At 46.6% G+C, this 21,043-nt stretch overlaps 1 protein-coding gene across 2 annotated transcripts in view; it reads left to right on the top strand.

The window, feature by feature from the left end:
• LOC121545369 (proline-rich transmembrane protein 3) overlaps positions 1 to 21,043 on the top strand; it is a 39,823-nt gene extending 18,780 nt beyond the window's left edge. For both annotated transcript variants that reach the window (XM_041855832.2, XM_041855833.2), the window contains exons 2-4: positions 11,236 to 12,155; positions 12,377 to 12,703; positions 16,365 to 21,043. In XM_041855832.2, coding sequence (XP_041711766.2) covers positions 11,327 to 12,155; positions 12,377 to 12,703; positions 16,365 to 18,412 — 3,204 coding nt within the window. In that variant the 5' untranslated portion in view covers positions 11,236 to 11,326 and the 3' untranslated portion in view covers positions 18,413 to 21,043. The remainder of the gene's footprint in view (positions 1 to 11,235; positions 12,156 to 12,376; positions 12,704 to 16,364) is intronic.

Below are 21,043 nucleotides of genomic sequence, written 5' to 3'. Positions count from 1 at the left end.
GCTCTGATTCCTGTTCACAAGGGTAGCCGGGAAACGGGGTCTGACAGAGGTACTGAGAGGTTGAAACTGGCTCGCTAAAAGTCCTCCCAACTTTAGCGAGCCGGGCAGTTTGACGACCGCCGGGAACAAGTGGAGATGTAATGTCCCGAGCTACCACAGTAGAGGCAGCAGTTGGTCTTACGTCTATGTTGACGCTCCTCCTTGGTTAACCCGTGCCGCCCCACTTGCATGGGTTCAGAATCGGGAGAGAGGACCTCTCCACTAATCCTTTGTGGTGGAGAATGATCGACGTGTTCTGGTCCACCACCCGACCCGACTGGGAACTGAGAAGCTGATCGATTGGACGGACCCCATTGCTTCTCCCTCCTTCGCTCTCGGACTCGATTATCCACCCGAATAGACAAGGCTACCAAGCTGTCCAGGTCACTAGGCTCCGGATAGGAGATCAACTCATCCTTGAGCTGCTCCGACAGACCCTGGTAAAAGGCCGCTTGCAGAGACTCCTCGTTCCACCCACTCTCCACAGCCAACGTCTTGAACTCGATCACGAAGTCGGCCACGCTGCGAGTTCCTTGGTGAAGCGAAAACAGGCGCCTAGCTGCGTCCCTCCCTCGGACGGAATGGTCGAAGAGCTTCCTCATCTCGGCCGTGAACCCCTGGTATGAAGCCATGCAGGGGTCTTGTCGTTCCCAAACGGCTGAAGCCCACTCCAGCGCTCGACCACGCAGCAACGCAATCACAAAGGCTATCCTAGCCTTGTCTGTGGCATAAGAGTAGGGCTGTAGATCGAACACTAATCCACACTGCATAAGGAAGGAACGGCATCTTCCCAGCTCCCCCTCATATTTATCCGGCGTCGGAACCTTGGGCTCACGGAAGGACACAGCTCCAGAAGCGGCAGGCGAGATGGGTGAAACCGGTAGTGGATCCTCCACCGGAAACTTGCGTTGGTTCTGGACCTCCGTCAGACCGGTAGAAAGGTTCCGAACTGACAACGCAATCTCCTGTAGTACCGTGCTATGATGGCCCAACATCTTCTCCTGATGGGTAATGGCATGGCGAACAGAGTCCAGGTCCGCTGGGTTCATTACTGGCCGGATCGTTCTGTCACGAGTTGCTAAGCCAGAACCCAGAAGCAGACCAGGACAAGGTAAGTTGAAACGAAGGTGAGTGTTTATTACAAATTCAAGAGTGATGCTGAATAGTCCAGGGAACAGAGCGGGCGGCGTTGATTAGTTGTTGGGGGTGCAGTGGTTGATCCCATCCTGGGTCGGCAGCCGCCGACCACCAGGCAGAGGTTGGATGAAGGTTCCGGACGGGTGACTGCAGATGGAACAAAACGGGGGTAAGTAAGCAACAAACCAACAAGGTGCAAAAACAACAAAACTAACGCTAGGCTCTAAGACTGATACTCTGGTAAACCTACTGTTCATGGCTAACGATCCGGCAGGGAATGGATGTTAGGCCAGAGCCTAAGAAGGGTGATGATCAGGACCAGGTGTGCAGATTGCTGATGGGATGCAGGTGCGGAAATCAAGAGAGCTCCCCGGAGCGTTCCCGAACCCTCGGGAAACTGGAGATCACGAACAGAAAAACTAGTCACCAGACAGGACCCGACTCAGACTGCCGGGATCGTTACACTTCCGTAGCCTCCAACTGCTCTTAAACACTAGTAAAACTAAATGCATGCTCTTCAACCGAACGCTGCATGTACCCGCCCACCCGACTAGAATCACTACTCTCGGCAGGTCTGACCTAGAGTATGTGGACAACTACAAATACCTAGGTGTCTGGTTAGACTGTAAACTCTCCTTCCAGACTCACATTAAGCATCTCCAATCAAAAGTTAGATCTAGAATCGGCTTCCTATTTCGCAACAAAGCCTCCTTCACTCATGTTGCCAAACATGCCCTCGTAAAACTGACTATCCTACCGATCCTTGACTTCGGCGATGTCATTTACAAAATAGCCTCCAACACTACTAAGCAAATTGGATGTAGTCTATCACAGTGCCATCCGTTTTGTCACCAAAGCCCCATATACTACCCACCATTGTGACGTGTACGCTCTTGTTGGCTGGCCCTCACTACATATTCGTCGCCAAACCCACTGGCTCCAGGTCATCTATAAATCACTGCTAGGCAAATCCCTTCTTATCTTAGCTCACTGGTCACCATAGCAACACCCACCCGTAGTCTGCGCTCCAGCAGGTATATCTCACTGGTCATCCCCAAAGCCAACACCTCCTTTGGCCGCCATTCCTTCCAGTTCTCTGCTGCCAACGTCTGGAACGAACTGCAAAAATCTCTGAAGCTGGAGACTCTTATCTCCCTCACTAACTTTAAGCGTCAGTTGTCAGAGCAGCTTACCGATCACTGCACCTGTACACAGCCATTCTGAAATTAGCCCACCCAACTACCTCATCCCCATATTGTTATTTATTTTGCTTATTTGCACCCCAGTATCTCTATTTGCACAATCTTTTGCACATCTATCATTCCAGTGTTAATACGAAATTGTAACTATTTTGCACTATGGCCTATTTATTGCCTTACCTCCATAACTTACTACATTCGCACACACTGTATATATATTTTCTGTTGTATTTTTGACTTTATGTTTTGTTTACCCCATATGTAACTCTGTGTTGTTGTTTTTATCGCACTGCTTTGCTTTATCTTGGCCAGGTCGCAGTTGTAAATGAGCACTTGTTCTCAACTGGCTTACTTGGTTAAATAAAGGTGAAATAAAAATAAAATAAGAACAACCCTGGCGTTGCAAATGCCATGCTCTACCAACTGAGCTACACGGGACCTAATACACCTGAATAAAACCACCCATTAGTTTAATCAGGTGTGTTGGTGCTGTGTTCCACACCCAGAGGCCCTTGGTACCAGAGCAGCTCACCCCTGGTCTTATGAAAAACATCCCCTTCAGTCACTACCTCATCCTCTGACTCAATAGCCCACACCTGGTTAAGACAGACAGACATGATGACTGTATGAGGGTTAGACAGACTGACAGCTGTTTTACTATGATTGATAGGATTGTGTGATCATGTACTGTAGGAGCAGCTTGTTCACTGTCTTCTACTGTATCACCTTCAGCCAATGTTACTGCGGTTGATTCAGAGCTGGAGAGAATGCACAGAGAAAAAAGAGAAATAATAGAACAATTATAACACAAGGTATAAATACACAATGAGTAACGATAACTTGGCTATATACACGGAGTACCAGTACAGAGTTGATGTGCACGGGTACGAGGTAATGGAGGTAGATACAGTGGGGAGAACAAGTATTTGATACACTGCCGATTTTGCAGGTTTTCCTACTTACAAAGCATGTTGAGGTCTGTAATTTTTATCATAGGTACACTTCAACTGTGAGAGACGGAATCTAAAAGAAAAATCCAGAAAATCACATTGTATGATTTTTAAGTAATTAATTTGCATTTTATTGCATGACATAAGTATTTGATACATCAGAAAAGCAGAACTTAATATTTGGTACAGAAACCTTTGTTTGCAATTACAGAGATCATACGTTTCCTGTAGGTCTTGACCAGGTTTGCACACACTGCAGCAGGGATTTTGGCCCACTCCTCCATACAGACCTTCTCCAGATCCTTCAGGTTTCGGGGCTGTCGCTGGGCAATACGGACTTTCAGCTCCCTCCAAAGATTTTCTATTGGGTTCAGGTCTGGAGACTGGCTAGACCACTCCAGGACCTTGAGATGCTTCTTACGGAGCCACTCCTTAGTTGCCCTGGCTGTGTGTTTCGGGTCGTTGTCATGCTGGAAGACCCAGCCACGACCCATCTTCAATGCTCTTACTGAGGGAAGGAGGTTGTTGGCCAAGATCTCGCAATACATGGCCCCATCCATCCTCCCCTCAATACGGTGCAGTCGTCCTGTCCCCTTTGCAGAAAAGCATCCCCAAAGAATGATGTTTCCACCTCCATGCTTCACGGTTGGGATGGTGTTCTTGGGGTTGTACTAATCCTTCTTCTTCCTCCAAACACGGCGAGTGGAGTTTAGACCAAAATCTCTATTTTTGTCTCATCAGACCACATGACCTTCTCCCTTTCCTCCTTTGGATCATCCAGATGGTCATTGGCAAACTTCAGACGGGCCTGGACATGCGCTGGCTTGAGCAGGGGGACCTTGCGTGCGCTGCCGGATTTTAATCCATGATGGCATAGTGTGTTACTAATGGTTTTCTTTGAGACTGTGGTCCCAGCTCTCTTCAGGTCATTGACCAGGTCCTGCTGTGTAGTTCTGGGCTGATCCCTCACCTTCCTCATGATCATTGATGCCCCACGAGGTGAGATCTTGCATGGAGCCCCAGACCGAGGGTGATTGACCGTCATCTTGAACTTCTTCCATTTTCTAATAATTGCGCCAACAGTTGTTGCCTTCTCACCAAGCTGCTTGCCTATTGTCCTGTAGCCCATCCCAGCCTTATGCAGGTCTACAATTTTATCCCTGATGTCCTTACACAGATTTCTAGTCTTGGCCATTGTGGAGAGGTTGGAGTCTGTTTGATTGAGTGTGTGGACAGGTGTATTTTATACAGGTAATGAGTTCAAACAGGTGCAGTTAATACAAGTTATGAGTGGAGAACAGGAGGGCTTCTTAAAGAAAAACTAACAGCTCTGTGAGAGCCGGAATTCTTACTGGTTGGTAGGTGATCAAATACTTATTTCATGCAATAAAATGCTAATTAATTATTTAAAAATCATACAATGTGATTTTCTGGATTTTTGTTTTAGATTCCGTCTCTCACAGTTGAAGTGTACCTATGATAAAAATTACAGACCTCTACATGCTTTGTAAGTAGGAAAACCTGCAAAATCGGCAGTGTATCAAATACTTGTTCTCCCCACTGTATGTACATATACAGTGCTGTGAAAAAATATTTACCTCCTTTCTGATTTTCTCTATTTTTGCATATTTCTTATATTGAATGTTATCAGATCTTCAACCAAAACCTTATTTTAGATGAAGGGAACCTGAGTTTACAAATAACAAAAACAATTGATACTTATTTTATTTATTTTAATTAACAAAGTTATGCAACACCAAATACTTCCCGTTGTCGTTGATCAGTCTCTCACATCGCTGTGGAGGAATTTTCAAGTCCTGCCACAACATCTCAATTGGGATTAGGTCTGGACTTTGACTATGCCATTCCAAAACTTAAAATGTGTTGCTTTTTAACCATTTTCATGTATACTTGATTGTGTGTTTTGGATCATTGTCTTGCTGCATGATCCAGCTGCGCTTCAGCTTCAGCTCACAGACGGATGGCCTGACATTCTCCTGTAGAATTCTCTGATACAGAGCAGAATTCATGGTTCCTTCTATTAAGGCAAGTCGTCCAGGTCCTGAGGCAGCAAAGCATCCCCAAACCATCACACTACCATCACCATGCTTGACCGTTGGTATAAGGTTCTTACTGTGGAATGCAGTGTTTGGTTTTCACCAGGCATAATTGGACCCATGTCATCCAAAAAGTTATACTTTTGACATCTGTCCATAGAACATTCTTCCAAGAGTCTTGATGATCATCCAGGTGCTTCCAGGTGCTTTTTGACAAATCAACGTTTTTGATGAGATGGGTCCCATTTATGTCTGGCGAAAACCAAACACTTAATTCTGCAAGATGCTCTCAATGTTGCAGCTGTATAACCTTTTGAGGATTTGAGGGCCCATGCCAAATCTTTTCAGCCTCCTGAGGGGGAAGAGGCGTTGTGGATGGGGGCATGCCCGGCCCTCCATTTTCTCTAGTCCACGATCAGCTCCTTTGTCTTGCTGACGTTGAGGGAGAGGTTGTTGTCCTGGGTCCACACTACCAGTTCACTGACCTCCTCCCTATAGGCTGTCTCATCGTCGTTGGGGATCAGGCCAACCACCGTCGTGTCGTCTGCAAACGTAATGATGGGGTTGGAGTCATGCACGGCCAGTTGCAGAGGGAGTTGTTCAGTCCCTGGGGTCCTGAGCTTAATGATGACTATGGTGTTGAACGCTGAGCTATAGTCAATGAACAGCATTCTCACGTAAGTGATCCTCTTGTCCAGGTGGTTCAGTTGAACAGAGGATGGTGTTAGTAAAAGAGGTATAGATAGAAACTATAGAAAGAGGCTGTGAGAAATACAAAGAGACATATATAGAGAAGAAAGTTATGTCAGATGCAGAGAGAGAGAAAGAAGGAGCCAATGAGAAAGAGAAAAGCCATCTGGATGAGTGAAATCATCTATGCTCCTTTGCGCTGATCATTCTGCATTATGCAACTTAAGTTGCAGGCCAATGTCCGGTCTGTGTGTGTGGGTGTGTGCATTTGCATGTGGGTGTGTGTGTGCGCGCATGTTTGTGTGTGCATATGTGTGTGTGCGCACGTACGTGTGGGTCAATGACTCACTGTAACTATACACCACACCACTCTGTGTGCGTGCTGCTGTCGTGCCGCTTGGACCTCTGGGAAAATTCAGTGACATGCCCTCTGAGTCAGCACAGCAGAACAGCTATAAACACCCCTCTATAGGCACACACACACACACACACACACACACACACACACACATGCTATACAAAAACTCCTCAATAGAGAAAGAGAGAGATTCACACAAAGACCATATCTATGAACCCAAGTACGACAGAGAGACACAAACGTATCCCTTCATCTCTGATGCTGTGTTGACCCCTCTAGCTTTGCATTGCAGTGTTTTATAATATGTACATGCGTGTATGTTGCTTATGTGGTTGCATGTGTTTTTTCCTCTGAGAGCTCTACCAAGTTAATGTGTAAATGAAATATGCAGAGGTAATCATATGTGCTCTGCGGAATTGACATTTTATTCCCAGCACCCAAAGACAGTGGCGTGTATGTTACCCTGCCTTGAACTTAGTCACTAGCCGGCTACTCCTCCCTGCACCTTAGAAGCTGCTGCCCTATGTACATAGACATGGAAAACTGGTCACTTTAATAATGGAACACTGGTCACTTTAATAATGTTTACATACTGTTTTTCTCATTTCATATGTTTATATTTACTGTATTCTAGTCAAGGATATCCTATTCAACTATTGCTGTACAAATACTATTCTATCCACGTATTCTTCAGATATGCTACATATTCTATTCACATACTGTCCATAATGTCTATACATCACATACATATATATATATAAATATATATATACTCCAGACTCAGACATTGCTCGCACTAATATTTTTATATTTCATAATTCTATTCTCTTACTTTTAGATTTGTTTGTATTGTTGTGTATTTAAGTGATAATGCCCGAGAAGCCTGTGTTTGAAGGATATATTGGCACAGGTGTTGTTAGTCGAGGGCTGGCAAACCGTGCCAATATATCCTCCAAACACCGGCTTCGAGGGCATTATCACTTTTATACAACGGGTTACCAACATATTCAAATAATGATTTACATATTTTCATTAAAAACTTTATTTTGATTAATTTATTCATACTATTTCATCCTTCCACAAGATATAGTCCCGATACAAATCTAGGGTTGCTACCCAAGCCGGCTGGTTGTTCATTCTATCTGTTTGGTTGCTAGAGACACGACCCAGTCGTTCAGTCTTTTTGATCTGTGTCTATGGACGCGACCCAGTCGTTCCATTGCCATACTGGCTGGCAACGTTCTTATCCCTTGCTTGCTAGCTAGCCAACTACAGCTAATTTACAGTCACGTCAAAAAGTTTAGCCAGAATAACAGCAAAGTAGCTGCATTTGCATTTGTTTAAGCTGTTTTATAGAGACATTTATTTGGATACATCCATAACAATGAGCTAATGAGGCACGATTTCACCTGGCATAGAAAATGTGCTCACTCGTCAGGACACTGTGTTGTTCAGAGGAGCTAGCCAACAACACAGCTAACACAATCACTTCAAACTGAAGCTGGAAAGACTGCAAACTAGCTGCACTTCGTTTCGTTGTACCTTTTTTCAATTGACATTTCTTTGTATATATCCATAAAAATGATGCCAGCTGATTCATGATTTCGACTGGCTGAGAAACGCTGCCTGTCTGTCTCATCCCGACTCCCGAAACATTCATTACTATGGGACCGCTGGAGATCAAATTTGAATATTGAAACAATGCTGCAAATGTCGGAGTGACAGACCGCAAGGTTTATACAAGCAACTCCCGCAAAATACCATCATGTGTTAATGTCATCATTCCACTGTCCCGCAGCCCAGGCAGGAAATTCATGAACTTCATCTCCCTAAGGAGAAAAGCATCTACACATTATTTTTCCATGCTACTATTTGGTTTGCAACAGTTGAGGGTTGTATAAACCTACATGTCTGACTCTACGACCTGTGCAACAACATTTTACTGTTACAGGAGGGGGTCGCAGTTCCGGAGCGAACCACTAGGTGTCATCCTCCGACAACCTTAGGCACCTCCTCACTCACAGTCTGGACTAATCATCATCCTATTGGTGTCACCTGTGTCTACAGTGCCTTGCAAAAGTATTCATCCCCCTTGGCGTTTTTCCTATTTTGTTGCATAACAACCTGTAATTTAAATGTATTTTTATTTGGATTTCATTTAATGGACATACACAAAATAGTCCAAATTGGTGAAGTGAAATGAAAAAAAAAAATGTTTTAAAGAATTCAAAAAAATAAATAACGGAAAAGTGGTGCGTGCATATGTATTCACCCCCTTTGCTATGAAGCCCTTAAGTAAGATCTGGTGCAGCCAATTACCTTCAGAAGTCACATAATTAGTTAAATAAAGTCCACCTGTGTGCAATCTAAGTGTCACATGATCTGTCACATGATCTTAGTATATATACACCTGTTCTGAAAGGCCCCAGAGTCTGCAACACCACTAAGCAAGGGGCACCACCAAGCAAGCGGCACCATGAAGACCAAGGAGCTCTCCAAACAGGTCAGGGAGAAAGTTGTGGAGAAGTACAGATCAGGGTTGTGTTATAAAAAAATATCAGAAAATTTGAACATCCCACGGAGCACCATTAAATCCATTATTAAAAAATGGAAAGAATATGGCACCACAACAAACCTGCCAAGAGAGGGCCGCCCACCAAAACTCAAGGACCAGGCAAGGAGGGCATTAATCAAAGAGGCAACAAAGAGACCAAAGATGACGCTGAAGGAGCTGCAAAGCTCCACAGCGGAGATTGGAGAATCTGTCCATAGGACCAGTTTAAGCCGTACACTCCACAGAGTTGGGCTTTACAGAAGAGTGGCCAGAAAAAAAGCCATTGCATAAAGAAAGAAATAAGCAAACACGTTTGGTGTTTGCCAAAAGGCATGTGGGAGACTCCCCAAACATATGGAAGAAGGTACTCTGGTCAGATGAGACTAAAATTGAGCTTTTTGGCCATCAAGGAAAACGCTATGTCTTGCGCAAACCCAACACCTCTCATCACCCCGAGAACACCATCCCCACAGTGAAGCATGGTGGTGGCAGCATCATGCTGTGGCGATGTTTTTCATCGGCAGGGACTGGGAAACTGGTCAGAATTGAAGGAATGATGGATGGCGCTAAATACAGGGAAATTGTTGAGGGAAACCTGTTTCAGTCTTCCAGAGATTTGAGACTGGGACGGAGGTTCACCTTCCAGCAGGACAATGACCTTAAGCATACTGCTAAAGCAACACTTGAGTGGTTTAAGGGGAAACATTGAAATGTCTTGGAATGGCGTAGTCAAAGGCAAGACCTCAATCCAATTGAGAATCTGTGGTATGACTTAAAGATTGCTGTACACCAGCGGAACCCATCCAACTTGAAGGAGCTGGAGCAGTTTTGCCTTGAAGAATGGGCAAAAATCCCAGTGGCTAGATGTGCCAGGCTTATAGAGACATACCCGAAGGGACTTGCAGCTGTAATTGCTGCAAAAGGTGGCTCTACAAAGTATTGACTTTGGGGGGGGGGCAGTACTACTCAGTGTGAGATCCGAGACCTATGTACAGGTACTTGAGAAGTGTTCTCCCTGTTTCGTTATTTGTTTCAGTCTTAGATAGTATTTTGGCTGTCTGCCGGTTTTTGGAGGCTTATTTGCTCCGCCTTTCTTTTATCGTGATAAGGCCATTATTTTGTATTTTGGCTTCGGGACCACCAGTAAAGATCCTTGTTTCACCATCTCTGCCTACTGTATATCCTGCACCGCACCTGGGTCACACCTCACCCCAACCCTTACATTTAAAAATGCGATCTCTCCAATGCCAGTAGGCTAACTATCCCAAGAATAACCGTGAAACTAATAATTCACCATTGAAACCGTAAACACTCAGAATTCCATTCATTCATTAAACTGCTCATTTCGGCCTATGTAGGCATATTGGATATTTATTAAATCATTATTCATGGAGGTTCTTGTCTCTCTCATCATTGAATCTCTGCTAGCTAGCTACATGCCAATGATTTGTTTAGCATAGCAACGTCGAATGAATTGATGTATTAGAATTAACGACTGGGTCAAAACATGAGAAAATAACTAACGACCAGACCGCTTGGGTAGCAACTTCAGAATGCAAAAGTTATCCGATACGGGCCTGGAGGCACGGGAAATAATGGCTTTGTGTGGCAATCAGTGTGAGAGCTGGCAGGCCCATAACATGGAGAACAGAAAGCTCTGGAGTGCCATTTTAGCTGGCAAAGATGTGAGTGGAACGTCCAATTCTCCGCCAAAGAAGAGGCAAGTACTGGCTGACACCAACCAGCGCCAGGACCATGGACAGTTCTTCCACTTGTGTGCCATCAATGGAAACGTCACTATTAACATCACCAACTAGCTTGGTTAGCTCGGACTCGCCAACCATAATAGTTGTTACTTATGTAGGCCTATTGGATATTTATTAAATCATCATTTATTGAGTCATTGAATCTCTGCTAGCTAGCTACATGCCAATGATTTGTTTAGCATAGCAACGTCGAATGAATATAATTATTAGAATTAACAACTGGGTCAAAACATGAGAAAATAACTAACAACCAGCCCGCTTGGGTATCAACTTCAGAATAAAAATGTCATTAATATTTTTATAAATATGTTGGAAACGGTTTTATAAAAGCAATAATGCTCTCAAACCCTTGGCATCGCCTCGGGCCTCAGAACAACCCTTGTCGGGAGTGGTCACAAGATAATTCCCGGGTTCTCAGGCATTATCGCTTAAATATTCACTGAGTTAACCTCATCCATGTCATTCTGTTCTCTCTGTGTCTACAGAGCTCAGTAAAAGGATGGTGTGACAGACGGACAAACAGACGGACAGGCAAACAGACGGACCGTATAAATCTTCACCCTCAACAGCCAGACCATGGCCACTGCATCCCTCCTCCTCCTCACCCTCACCGTCCTCCTCTCCTCTCTCCATCCCTCTACCAGCCAGGTGATCGTCAGCTCCTCCTCCTCTCTTCCAGACCCTGTCATCACTCCATCCCTCAAACCCAGCCTGCCTTCCTCTCGTCCCAGAGGACAGAGTGATGTGCCAGTCAGAGTAAACAACAGGGATTGGCCCACAGAGAGAGCAGGTGGGGGGCAGGCGGGCTCTGACCTGGGGCAGGGTGGGGGGGAAATGGGCACTCCCACAACAAAGACTAGAACTACAGACCAAAGTCAACCCCTTTCCCCCTCTCAGAAACTCAAAAGTGGATCGACCCAAAGCCAGTCTACTTCTGTTGAGGCTTGGACAGGTACTATGGTAACCGCAGAGCCAAGTGGAGTTTCATCTGCAAAGATACCAACGGCGCTCCCACCCACCAAATCCTCAGGTGCTGAGCCATTGACATCAGGGGGCAGGACTTCTGATGGACCAATCATACCTGAGGATTTGGATGACTGGCCGGCAACTGGATCAGGAAGTGAACTTGTCCCTACAGTGGTTGTGAAGGAGGAGTCACTGGTTGCCTTGACTACACCAGATGAGATGCCGCAATTCCGGCCACAGGCTCAGACGGAGTTCAGCGGAGGTCCGTCTTCCAAGATGGCAGAAGCTCAGACTACCCCGACGGTCAGCCTCACTGTACAACCCCGCCTCTCTGGGCTGACAACATCCAATAGGATCGTCTCCACACAGTCATCTGACATTAGAGTGACAGCCGTACCTGTGGTGACACAGCCAACCTTCATTGGAGGAGTAGTTACAGGTGAGTAACTAAAGGGTAACTAATATGTTGTTTATGAGGAATATGTTTCAACCTATGAGAACTGGTGGAGTACTATGCCTTCATCCATAACTGGAGCTTGAATACTATGCTATAACCCCTGAGTTCTTTATCATGTTGTTATAACTCTTAAGTAGTATTTGAGTGACATTAGTGTTGTTGTCAGCAGAGAGTCTGCTCATGTCTCTTGTCTCTTTCTTCAGGTAATATGACAGATAACGCCACTACGCCAACAGACGGACCAATAGCAGGACAGACCCCCACTGTGACATCACCGTCACTCAGACCCATCACCCCTGGCTCCATCAATGAACAGCCAAAATCTGTAGCGCCTCAAGGAACCATCCCCAGCTCAACCAATCAACAGCCAAGTACCACAACACAAGGAGCGACCACCACAACTACAACCAATAAGACAGCAACAAAAGCAGAACCCAGAAGTACTTCCTCAAGCACAACCAATCAACCAAAAAAGGCAACTGAACCAGAAAGAACTACAACAAGTACCACCAAACAGTCGACCAAGACAGGTAGAGAGAGGAGACTTTTGGGTGTTGTAGTTTCCTGGGTGGAAAACAATGTCCGCTTTGACTGAGCCTAAGTTAACTTTTCCTGTGATGATTTAGAGTGGAATTATTTATGCAGCTGGAGTTTTTCCTGGAAGTCCCTGGAACAGGTTCAAAGGAGGGAAGAGGCAGAGACAGAGTGGGCGAGAGAGGGAGGGATGGAAAGTGGAGGAGAAGGTGTGCAGGGTAGACTCAGGCAGGAAATATGTAGAGAAAGGGAGAGATGGACAGAGAGAAGAGGACAGAAACAATGTAGAGGAAAGAAGAAAAATGAGATGAAATAGTGACGCTGAGAGTTTGAACGATAAAAGGCGATAAGGAGGACAGAGAAGAGTAAGGAAGTAGTGAGTGAAAGAGAAAGTGAGGCTGGAGGAGAGGTAGGGGCAGAGAAAGTACACAGGGTGAATAATGAAAACCAGATGGATGGAGAGAGTGATGGAGAGAAGTGGAGGAGAGAAAAAGCAGACAGAGAAGGAAAAGCGTCACATGGGGTATATGAGTCACTCTCTTAGATACCATCGGGACAACATTTGAGCCACGTTTAAACAACCCTCCATTTGGTCTGTTAGCCCCAGGAGTGTACTGAAACTGAACGACTATGCCTCTTTACAGAAAATCCCCAAGTATCCCTTTAACTAATGGCTCATATCAATAATAACACAGATGTGTGTACAGTGTGTACTTTTAAGTGTATTTCTATGTATTTTGTGTGTATTGGCAAGTGTGTTGCACATCTGGGATGTGTCTGAATCCTGCTGCTCAGGGAGAGGAGAGTGTAGTTAGGAGAAGGAAGTTACACACATGTGAGAGGGTGTGACCATTTGCGTGTGTGCTATTCCTGAGGAGGTGTGAGTTAGCGTATGTAAGTGCCTCAAATATATATGAGAGAGAGAGAGAGAGAGAGAGAGAGAGAGAGAGAGAGAGAGAGAGAGAGAGAGAGAGAGAGAGAGAGAGAGAGAGAGAGAGAGAGAGAGAGAGAGAGAGAGAGAGAGAGAGAGAGAGAGAGAGAGAGAGAGAGAGAGAGAGAGAGAGAGAGAGAGAGAGAGAGAGAGAAGAAGAGAGAGAGAGAGAGAGAGAGAGAGAGAGAGAGAGAGAGAGAGAGAGAGAGAGAGAGAGAGATGCTTGCTCGCTCGCTCGCTCCTGCTGGTTTGGTTTATCGTAGAGAGAACTGGCTGAGGTGAGTCAGTCAATGTGTCAGGTTTATGGTCTGTTCTTCAGGGTGAGTTAGTTTTACTTTTACTTCAGATGATTCTGTTCCATCACCATTTCTTTACTTCTCCAAGAGTGTGTGTCTTTAGAGAGGGTTGGGGGAGACTGAGAGAATGTACGGTTACAAATTGTCTGGGATTAACGTTTAGCCAAACCCAATATATTTCCGGTTTGGACAGTATAAGTTGTAGTATGTTATAGTAGTTCACCCTCTCAGTGTTATCTTAGTGCTAATGCTCTGGCTGTTGGAGCGCTAAGGTGGAGCGCTCTGGGAACATTGCTCATTTAATTGTTTTGCCTTGAAATGCAGATAGTGTGTGTGTGTAAGAGAGAGAGCGTGAGATTGAGAGAGAAGGGAGGGGGAACAGGCATATGTAGATAACTGATTTATTCCACATGTGACAGGTCTTTGATGGTTTCAGTATGTTTCATGTGCTTCATGCAGTTTTCCATTCCCACATATTAAAGTACTATATGTTTTTTATATTATGTAAAGAGATGATCTCATCAATTACATCATCTAGTAGTGAGCAGTAAGTGTGATGCGCGAGTGTGTGTGATGCGCGCACCACTTTGATGCGTGTTATCTAATCTGTGCTCCAGACTCTACCTGTGGAGAGGAGAAGACACTCTGTATCCAGGTTAAGTCGGTAGGCCCCATGCTGGGCTCTGATGGGAGGTGCCGACTGTCAACAAACACCTACTATCTACCTTCCACACACATACACTACATGACCAAAAGTATGTGGACACCTGCTCTTCGAACATCTTATTCCAAAATCATGGGCATTAATATGGAGTTGGTCCTCCCTTTGCTGCTATAACAGCCTCCACTCTTCTGAGAAGGCTTTCCACTAGGTGTTGGAGCATTGCTGCGGGGACTTGCTTCCATTCAGCCAGAAGAGCATTAGTGAGGTCGGGCACTGATGTTGGGCGATTAGGCCTGGCTCACAGTCGGCGTTCCAATTCATACCAAAGGTGTTCGATGAGGTTGAGGTCAGGGCTCTGCGGTGGCTAATCAAGTTCTTCCACACCGATCTCAACAAACCATTTTTGTGTGGATCTCGCTTTGTGCACAGGGGGCATTGTCATGTGAAACAGGAAAGGGCCTTCCCCAAACTGTTGCCACAAAGTTGGAAGCACAGAATCGTCTAGAATGTCAATGTACAGTATGCTGTAGCATTAAGATTTCCCTTCACTAGAACTAAGAGGTCTAGCCTGATCCATGAAAAACAGCCCCAGACCATTATTCCTCCCCCACCAAACTTTACAGTTAGTACTATGCATTGGGGCAGGTAGCGTTCTCCTGGCATCCGCCAAACCCAGATTCATCCATCGGACTGCCAGATGGTGAAGCGTGATTCATCACTTCAGAGAACGCGTTTCCACTGCTCCAGAGTCCAATGGCGGCGAGCTTTACACCACTCCAGCCAACGCTTGGCATTGCGCATGGTGATCTTAGGCTTGTGTGCGGCTGCTCGGCCATGCAGCTCCTGACCAACAGTTATTGTGCTGACCTTGCTTCCAGAGGCAGTTTGGAACTCGATAGTGAGTGTTGCAACCCAGGACAGACGATTTTTAAGTGCTACGTGCTTCAGCACTCGTTCTGGGAGCTTGTGTGGCCTACTACTTCGCGGCTGAGCCGTTGTTGCTCCTAGACGTTTCCACTTCACAATAACAGCACTTACAGTTGACCTGGGCAGCTCTAGCAGGGCACAAATTTGACGAACTGACTTGTTGAAATGGTGGCATCCTATGACGGTGCCACCTTGAAAGTCACTGAGCTCTTCAGTAAGGCTATTCTACTGCCAATGTTTGTCTATGGAGATTGCGTGGCGGTGTGCTCGATTTTATACACCTGTCAGCAACGGGTGTGGCTGAAATAACTAAATCCACTAATTTGAAGGAGTGTCCACATACTTTTGTATATATAGTGTATATCGACATACTGTCTACCTGCCACACACACACTATCAGGGAGAAGATGAGGGGGAGAGGGGGTGATAACTAGAGAGAGAGACATACTTTACTATTTGGAGTGTAGGTGAGGCCTGTGTGGGGTTGAGAGTGGTGAACTGTTTCACAATTGCCCCATGTGATTTTTGCCCTCATTGGAGAAAAAAAGCTGTTGAGTTGTCCTTTGGCCTGGAACGAGAATAGAAGGTCAAAATATTCTACTCCCGTTGGGTTATTTGCTGCCTTGTGGAAGAAAACCTGCTTTGCTCTCAATACTCTTCTCATAGGAAATTTGCCCCCTCTAGTGGGGTAGATTTTCCACTGTATGTGTCCACTTGTGATAGCTAGGTTCTGCTCTGTTAAAGAAAATGTTTTTTAGTATTATTGTCAATCATTCCAGTCAGATGTTTTGGGAAAGTTCAATATGATTAATTAACATCATTTCTCTCTCTGCCTTCAGGGACGACCCCTCTCCTCATCACCCCTACTCTACAGATTTTCCAAGGGCGGTATGTCCCCAAAAATGACAGCCGCCCAGCACAGAGGAACCACTCCATCCCCATGGGCCGCCCTCACCTCCCCCCATCCTCCACTCCCGCCACTCCCTCCCCCCCTCCCAGCTCCTTCCCCTCCCCCAACGGAACCTCTCTGCTGTGGGATGACCTGAGCAGGACGCTGGCCTTCGCCTGGGAGCTCCATGTCTACGGCTCGGCTGGCCTCTTCCTGCTCCTCCTGGCTGGAGCCGCCCTGGGCCTGGCCCTATCCCCCAGCATGCACTGCCCTCACCGCGGTGCCCTGACCCTGGCCAACGCCCTCCTCCTCATTGTGGGCGCAGCGAGGGCAGCACTGTTCATGATTGACCCCTACGGAACAAGGAAGATTCTTCCCCGGCCTGCAGTGACTGCTCTCTATAACCTCGCTCTGCCATTACTGGTGTGGGCGCAGGCTGCCCTGGCTCTGCTGGCCATGAAGGGGACAGGAGTGAGTCTGTTGCCCTCTGCTCTGGAGCGCCCTCCTCTGGTAGCTGTGTTGGCTGTGTTACAGTGCACCCTGCTTCTGGCTGCTGACCTGCTCTCCCCAGCCCTGTCCCCAGCCGTGCCTGTCACCCTGCAGTCCCTGTCTCTCTGCTGGGGCCTGGCTCTCTGTCTGGGCTACCTGTGCTACGTCTTCCCCCGCCTCCGCCACCCCACTGCCCAGCCACCTGTCCCAGAGGAGGGGAGGGCAGTTAAAGCCTGGCCGGGGGGTAGGAGGACAGGGTTGGTGCTGGGTCGTGTGCTGGCAGTGTGTGCCCTCCTGGGGGTGCTGTGCTGTGGGCTCCACGTCCACGCCACCCTGTGGCTGTACGGGTTGTTGGGGGACTGGAGGCGCTTCTGCTGGGGCTGGTGGCTGGTGCACTTCTGGGCCCGGCTGTTGGAGCTGGCCTGGGCCTTTTCTCTTCTCCTATTGGGATCCTGGGTGTTCTGGAGGCCCCGGGGGGCCCGAGGCAGAGGAGATGGGGTAGCAGGGGAGGGCAGGCTGGGAGGAGATCTCCCCTCCCCTGGACAGTCCTCTGGGTCGACACACAAACACACCTGCTGGGCCAAGATAGTCCAGAGCCTGACAGGGAAGCCCTGTGGGAAGTCAGAGAGTAACGGAGTGGGAGGATCAGTAGGAGGAGGAGGAGGGGCGGGGGAGCTGCCTAATAACTGGGCGGGGCAGGAACGCTCAGGGGCAGACATCAGCAAGAGCCTAATCAGAAACCAGAACCGTGAGGCTCCACCCTCACAGCCACGCTGTGTCAAGGACAGCAACCGTGGCCGCAACCAGAGGGGCATGTCTGCAGAAAGGGGTATGTCTGACGGGTCCACAGGGTCACTGCTGCGGCTGCAGCCGTTAGGCCAGCCCCTACAGCACTCGCTGAGCGGCAGCGTGGAGCAGGAGAAAGAGTCAGGGGTGTCTCTGTATGATTTTGACCTGCGACCCCCCTCCCCCATCGACCTGGGCCGCAGCATCGATGAGGCCCTGCACCGTGAGCACCTCCTCCATGGGGGCAGTTTGTTCCAGCCCCTGTGCGCCCCCTCACCCACTCCTTCCCCGGGTTCAGCTGTCAGCCAGGGGGGGCCCTGGCTCCGCAGGAACAGCGACCCCCAGATCTCTGACAGCAGCGAGGACCGCTCAGCCCGTACAGAGTCCTCCGTGCCACTGGGGGGCAGTGTGCTCAGCAGTGTTCCCAGCAGGCAGGTCACTGCTCCTCCCACGCCCTCTCACCAGGGGCATCGCTGGGCCGGGGATGGGGGGGGCAGTGTCCCCTCCTCAGTGTCCTGTCCCGTTTCCCTTCGGCCCTCCAGAACCTCCACGGTACATCTCCTGCGGGATGATGGGGGAGACGACACGAGGCCGTTCCTCACCCCAGACTCTGAGACACAGAGTGGGAGGGCAGGCAGGGAGGGAGCAGGAGGGAAGAGCTACCTGGAGGTCAGCAGGCAGGATGACTCAGCCAGCGTCAGCAGTGAGATTATTGACCTCTGAACCCTCAACTCCAACCCAGGACATCTGGACCAATGACCAAGCCCCAAGCAAAACCATCAAGAACTTATGTAATACCTTAACTCTTAGGTGATAACTTTAACTCTATCTTGTCAACTAGATAGACTTTATCATAAACATTGACTCAACTACATTCGGACTGCCACGTGAATCATGGACAGAGGACTTATTTTATGAAAATTAGGAAAAATACAGAAAAGCTTCCCCTGACTAAAATAGTTGTCTTATATGGGACATTATCCAGTGTTTGCTCTAAATCAGAGTGGTTCAAAGGCTGCTAACCGGACTCAGATTCTGGGGCATAGAGCACAGGTTCGAACAACAGAGCACACACACACTCATGCCTACAGATACACACCTGTGTACCTTTGACTAAATCGCTACATTTCAAGCATCACATACAGCAGCACATACATTCACTCTTTGTAACACTACTGTTTAAGGTGGTCTTGAGAGAACAGAGGAATGGATTGACACAGGATTCATATTGGTGACGACCCAGGGATTCCTTAAAATATCTATTGGTCATCCCTACCTTTCCCTCTGTGGATCCATTGTTTAGACACAATGTTTTATGGATGTATGTTAAATATGAATGTGGTAGCTCCTACCTTTTATGAAAGCCCTTGTGCTCCCTGTGAAAATGTCTTTATATGAATTTGACTTTATTTGCGTTGATAGTATTAATCTGCTGTCCTTGATATTTCAACTTGATGCATACATACTTTAATGTGTTTTTAGGATATGTGCCATATACATTGATCACGTCAGTGGTTGTTTTGATGTTATGCTTCAAAATACATTAATAACGCATTACTTGACTGACAATGGTGTCTTTCCGTAGTTCCCCTAGCAGGAAGGTAGCGTAGCAGTCCACACTCCAAAAACATAGGATTGCTGGTTATCGGCTCATAATTTAGTTGCTGTTTCAGTACAGTCTGCCTTGTATGTAAATATGATGTTTATTACATAAGGAAAAACAACCTCCTAGATATACTACTGCATAAAGAAAGCGCATTGACCTGTGTAGCTGTGGCTGATGCCTGGAGCTCTAGCTAAAATAGTTCCTGCTAAAACCAGACATTCGAAGACATTGTTGTTTGAAGGTAACACTGGTACATTTCACCTGCTGATTGTGGTACATTCTATCATCATGGCCGTCAAAGCCTATGACTGCATTTTTAACACTCAATATCACTGGCAACAGTATAAATATACCAATAACATTTTATCAGTTGCAGCATATCAGTGCATACCGTGAACTTGAGTTATTTTTAGCTGTACTCAATGCTCCACACAGTTAAGCGGTGTTGCATTACACAACGCTGACCTACTATGAAGCACAACGCTCGTGTACTATAGTAGTACTTTACAGACGTCTATAAGCCTAGACCTGAGCACTCTAGACTGAAGTATTTTTATTACAGGAAAAAGCATACAAGTATATTATGTAACATAAGAAAGTATGTAAATACTGTTATTTTTTGATGTTTGTAAATAAAGGTATTTACTGTGAGGACAATCTAAAGTGGTCTTGCTGAGGTTTCTGAGGCATAGAACAGTTGTCTACTAAGAGAGTGATAAATGGTCATGACTTCGGGAGGAATATTGGGAACAATGACTGTCCAGCACTAATTTATGATGTTCAGGGCTCCGTTCAGGATAGAAGTGTTGAAAAAGGTTTCACAACAGTACCTGGAACTGCCACAATGGTTAGTGTTTAACGTTTAGGGGTTAAAGAGCAGTGGCAATGGCACACTCTCATTTGGAGCTGCATAATTTCAAAACAGTTCAAAACTGTCCAGTGATCATGAACGAAGCTCAGAAGTCAATCCTCAGTCCCATATTTCCACTCGAGACCCGGGTTGAGTAAAATAGGCACAAAATGAGACAACATGTTTTGAAACGGAGTGAAATGGGGAGGTACTACCTGAAGCCGTCCAATAAGAAACTCTCATAAAAATGTTTGTTTCAAAATCCTTCCAAACGTGTCCTACTGAACACAACCTGGGTCCCTGTGTGACAGGATCTCCTGTTTCCTGTTTCCTGCCTCCCTCAGGGTCAGTACAGTCTCTCCCTGTGATGTGAAATGCTTGACTTGTGTGGTATTTACAGTACAGTACAGAACAATGGGGTTGTGTTGTTGTCTACATTCCAATGACCCCGTCTGATTTCAGTGTACTTTGCTGTTTCTCCATTCGCTTTCAGCTCGAGGTACTGTAGAAATCATCCTTATAACCACAGGTCCAGGATCAGATTATCCTACCTCCAATTCTTACCTTAACCATTAGGGTGGGTGAAGAATACCTGACCCTGTATCAGTGATCTGGGGCAACTTCTGCCTCATTTATTTCATTATGGGGTTGAGTTAGGAGGACCTTCATCAGTGACTGACAGTTGTGGGGATGTTTGTGGTGTTTCCTCCACCAATGCGGTATGTGCCATAGTACAGTAAACCAATCCGTTCTCCTCTCCGTACAGTAGTCACAATTCAGAGGTACAGTAGTAGAGATATTCCAACATATTCATTTCATTAATTTGCTCATTGACTCTGTTTCTATATGAAGTTGTATTATTTTTGTGCTGCAGCCTCAAATAAATATTAGAAATGTG

This window comes from Coregonus clupeaformis, chromosome 30 (genome assembly GCF_020615455.1).
Source record: "Coregonus clupeaformis isolate EN_2021a chromosome 30, ASM2061545v1, whole genome shotgun sequence".
Classification (NCBI taxonomy): domain Eukaryota; kingdom Metazoa; phylum Chordata; class Actinopteri; order Salmoniformes; family Salmonidae; genus Coregonus; species Coregonus clupeaformis.
The sequence above is the reverse complement of the archived record's forward strand: the minus strand, read 5'-3'. Positions and strand labels throughout refer to the sequence as shown.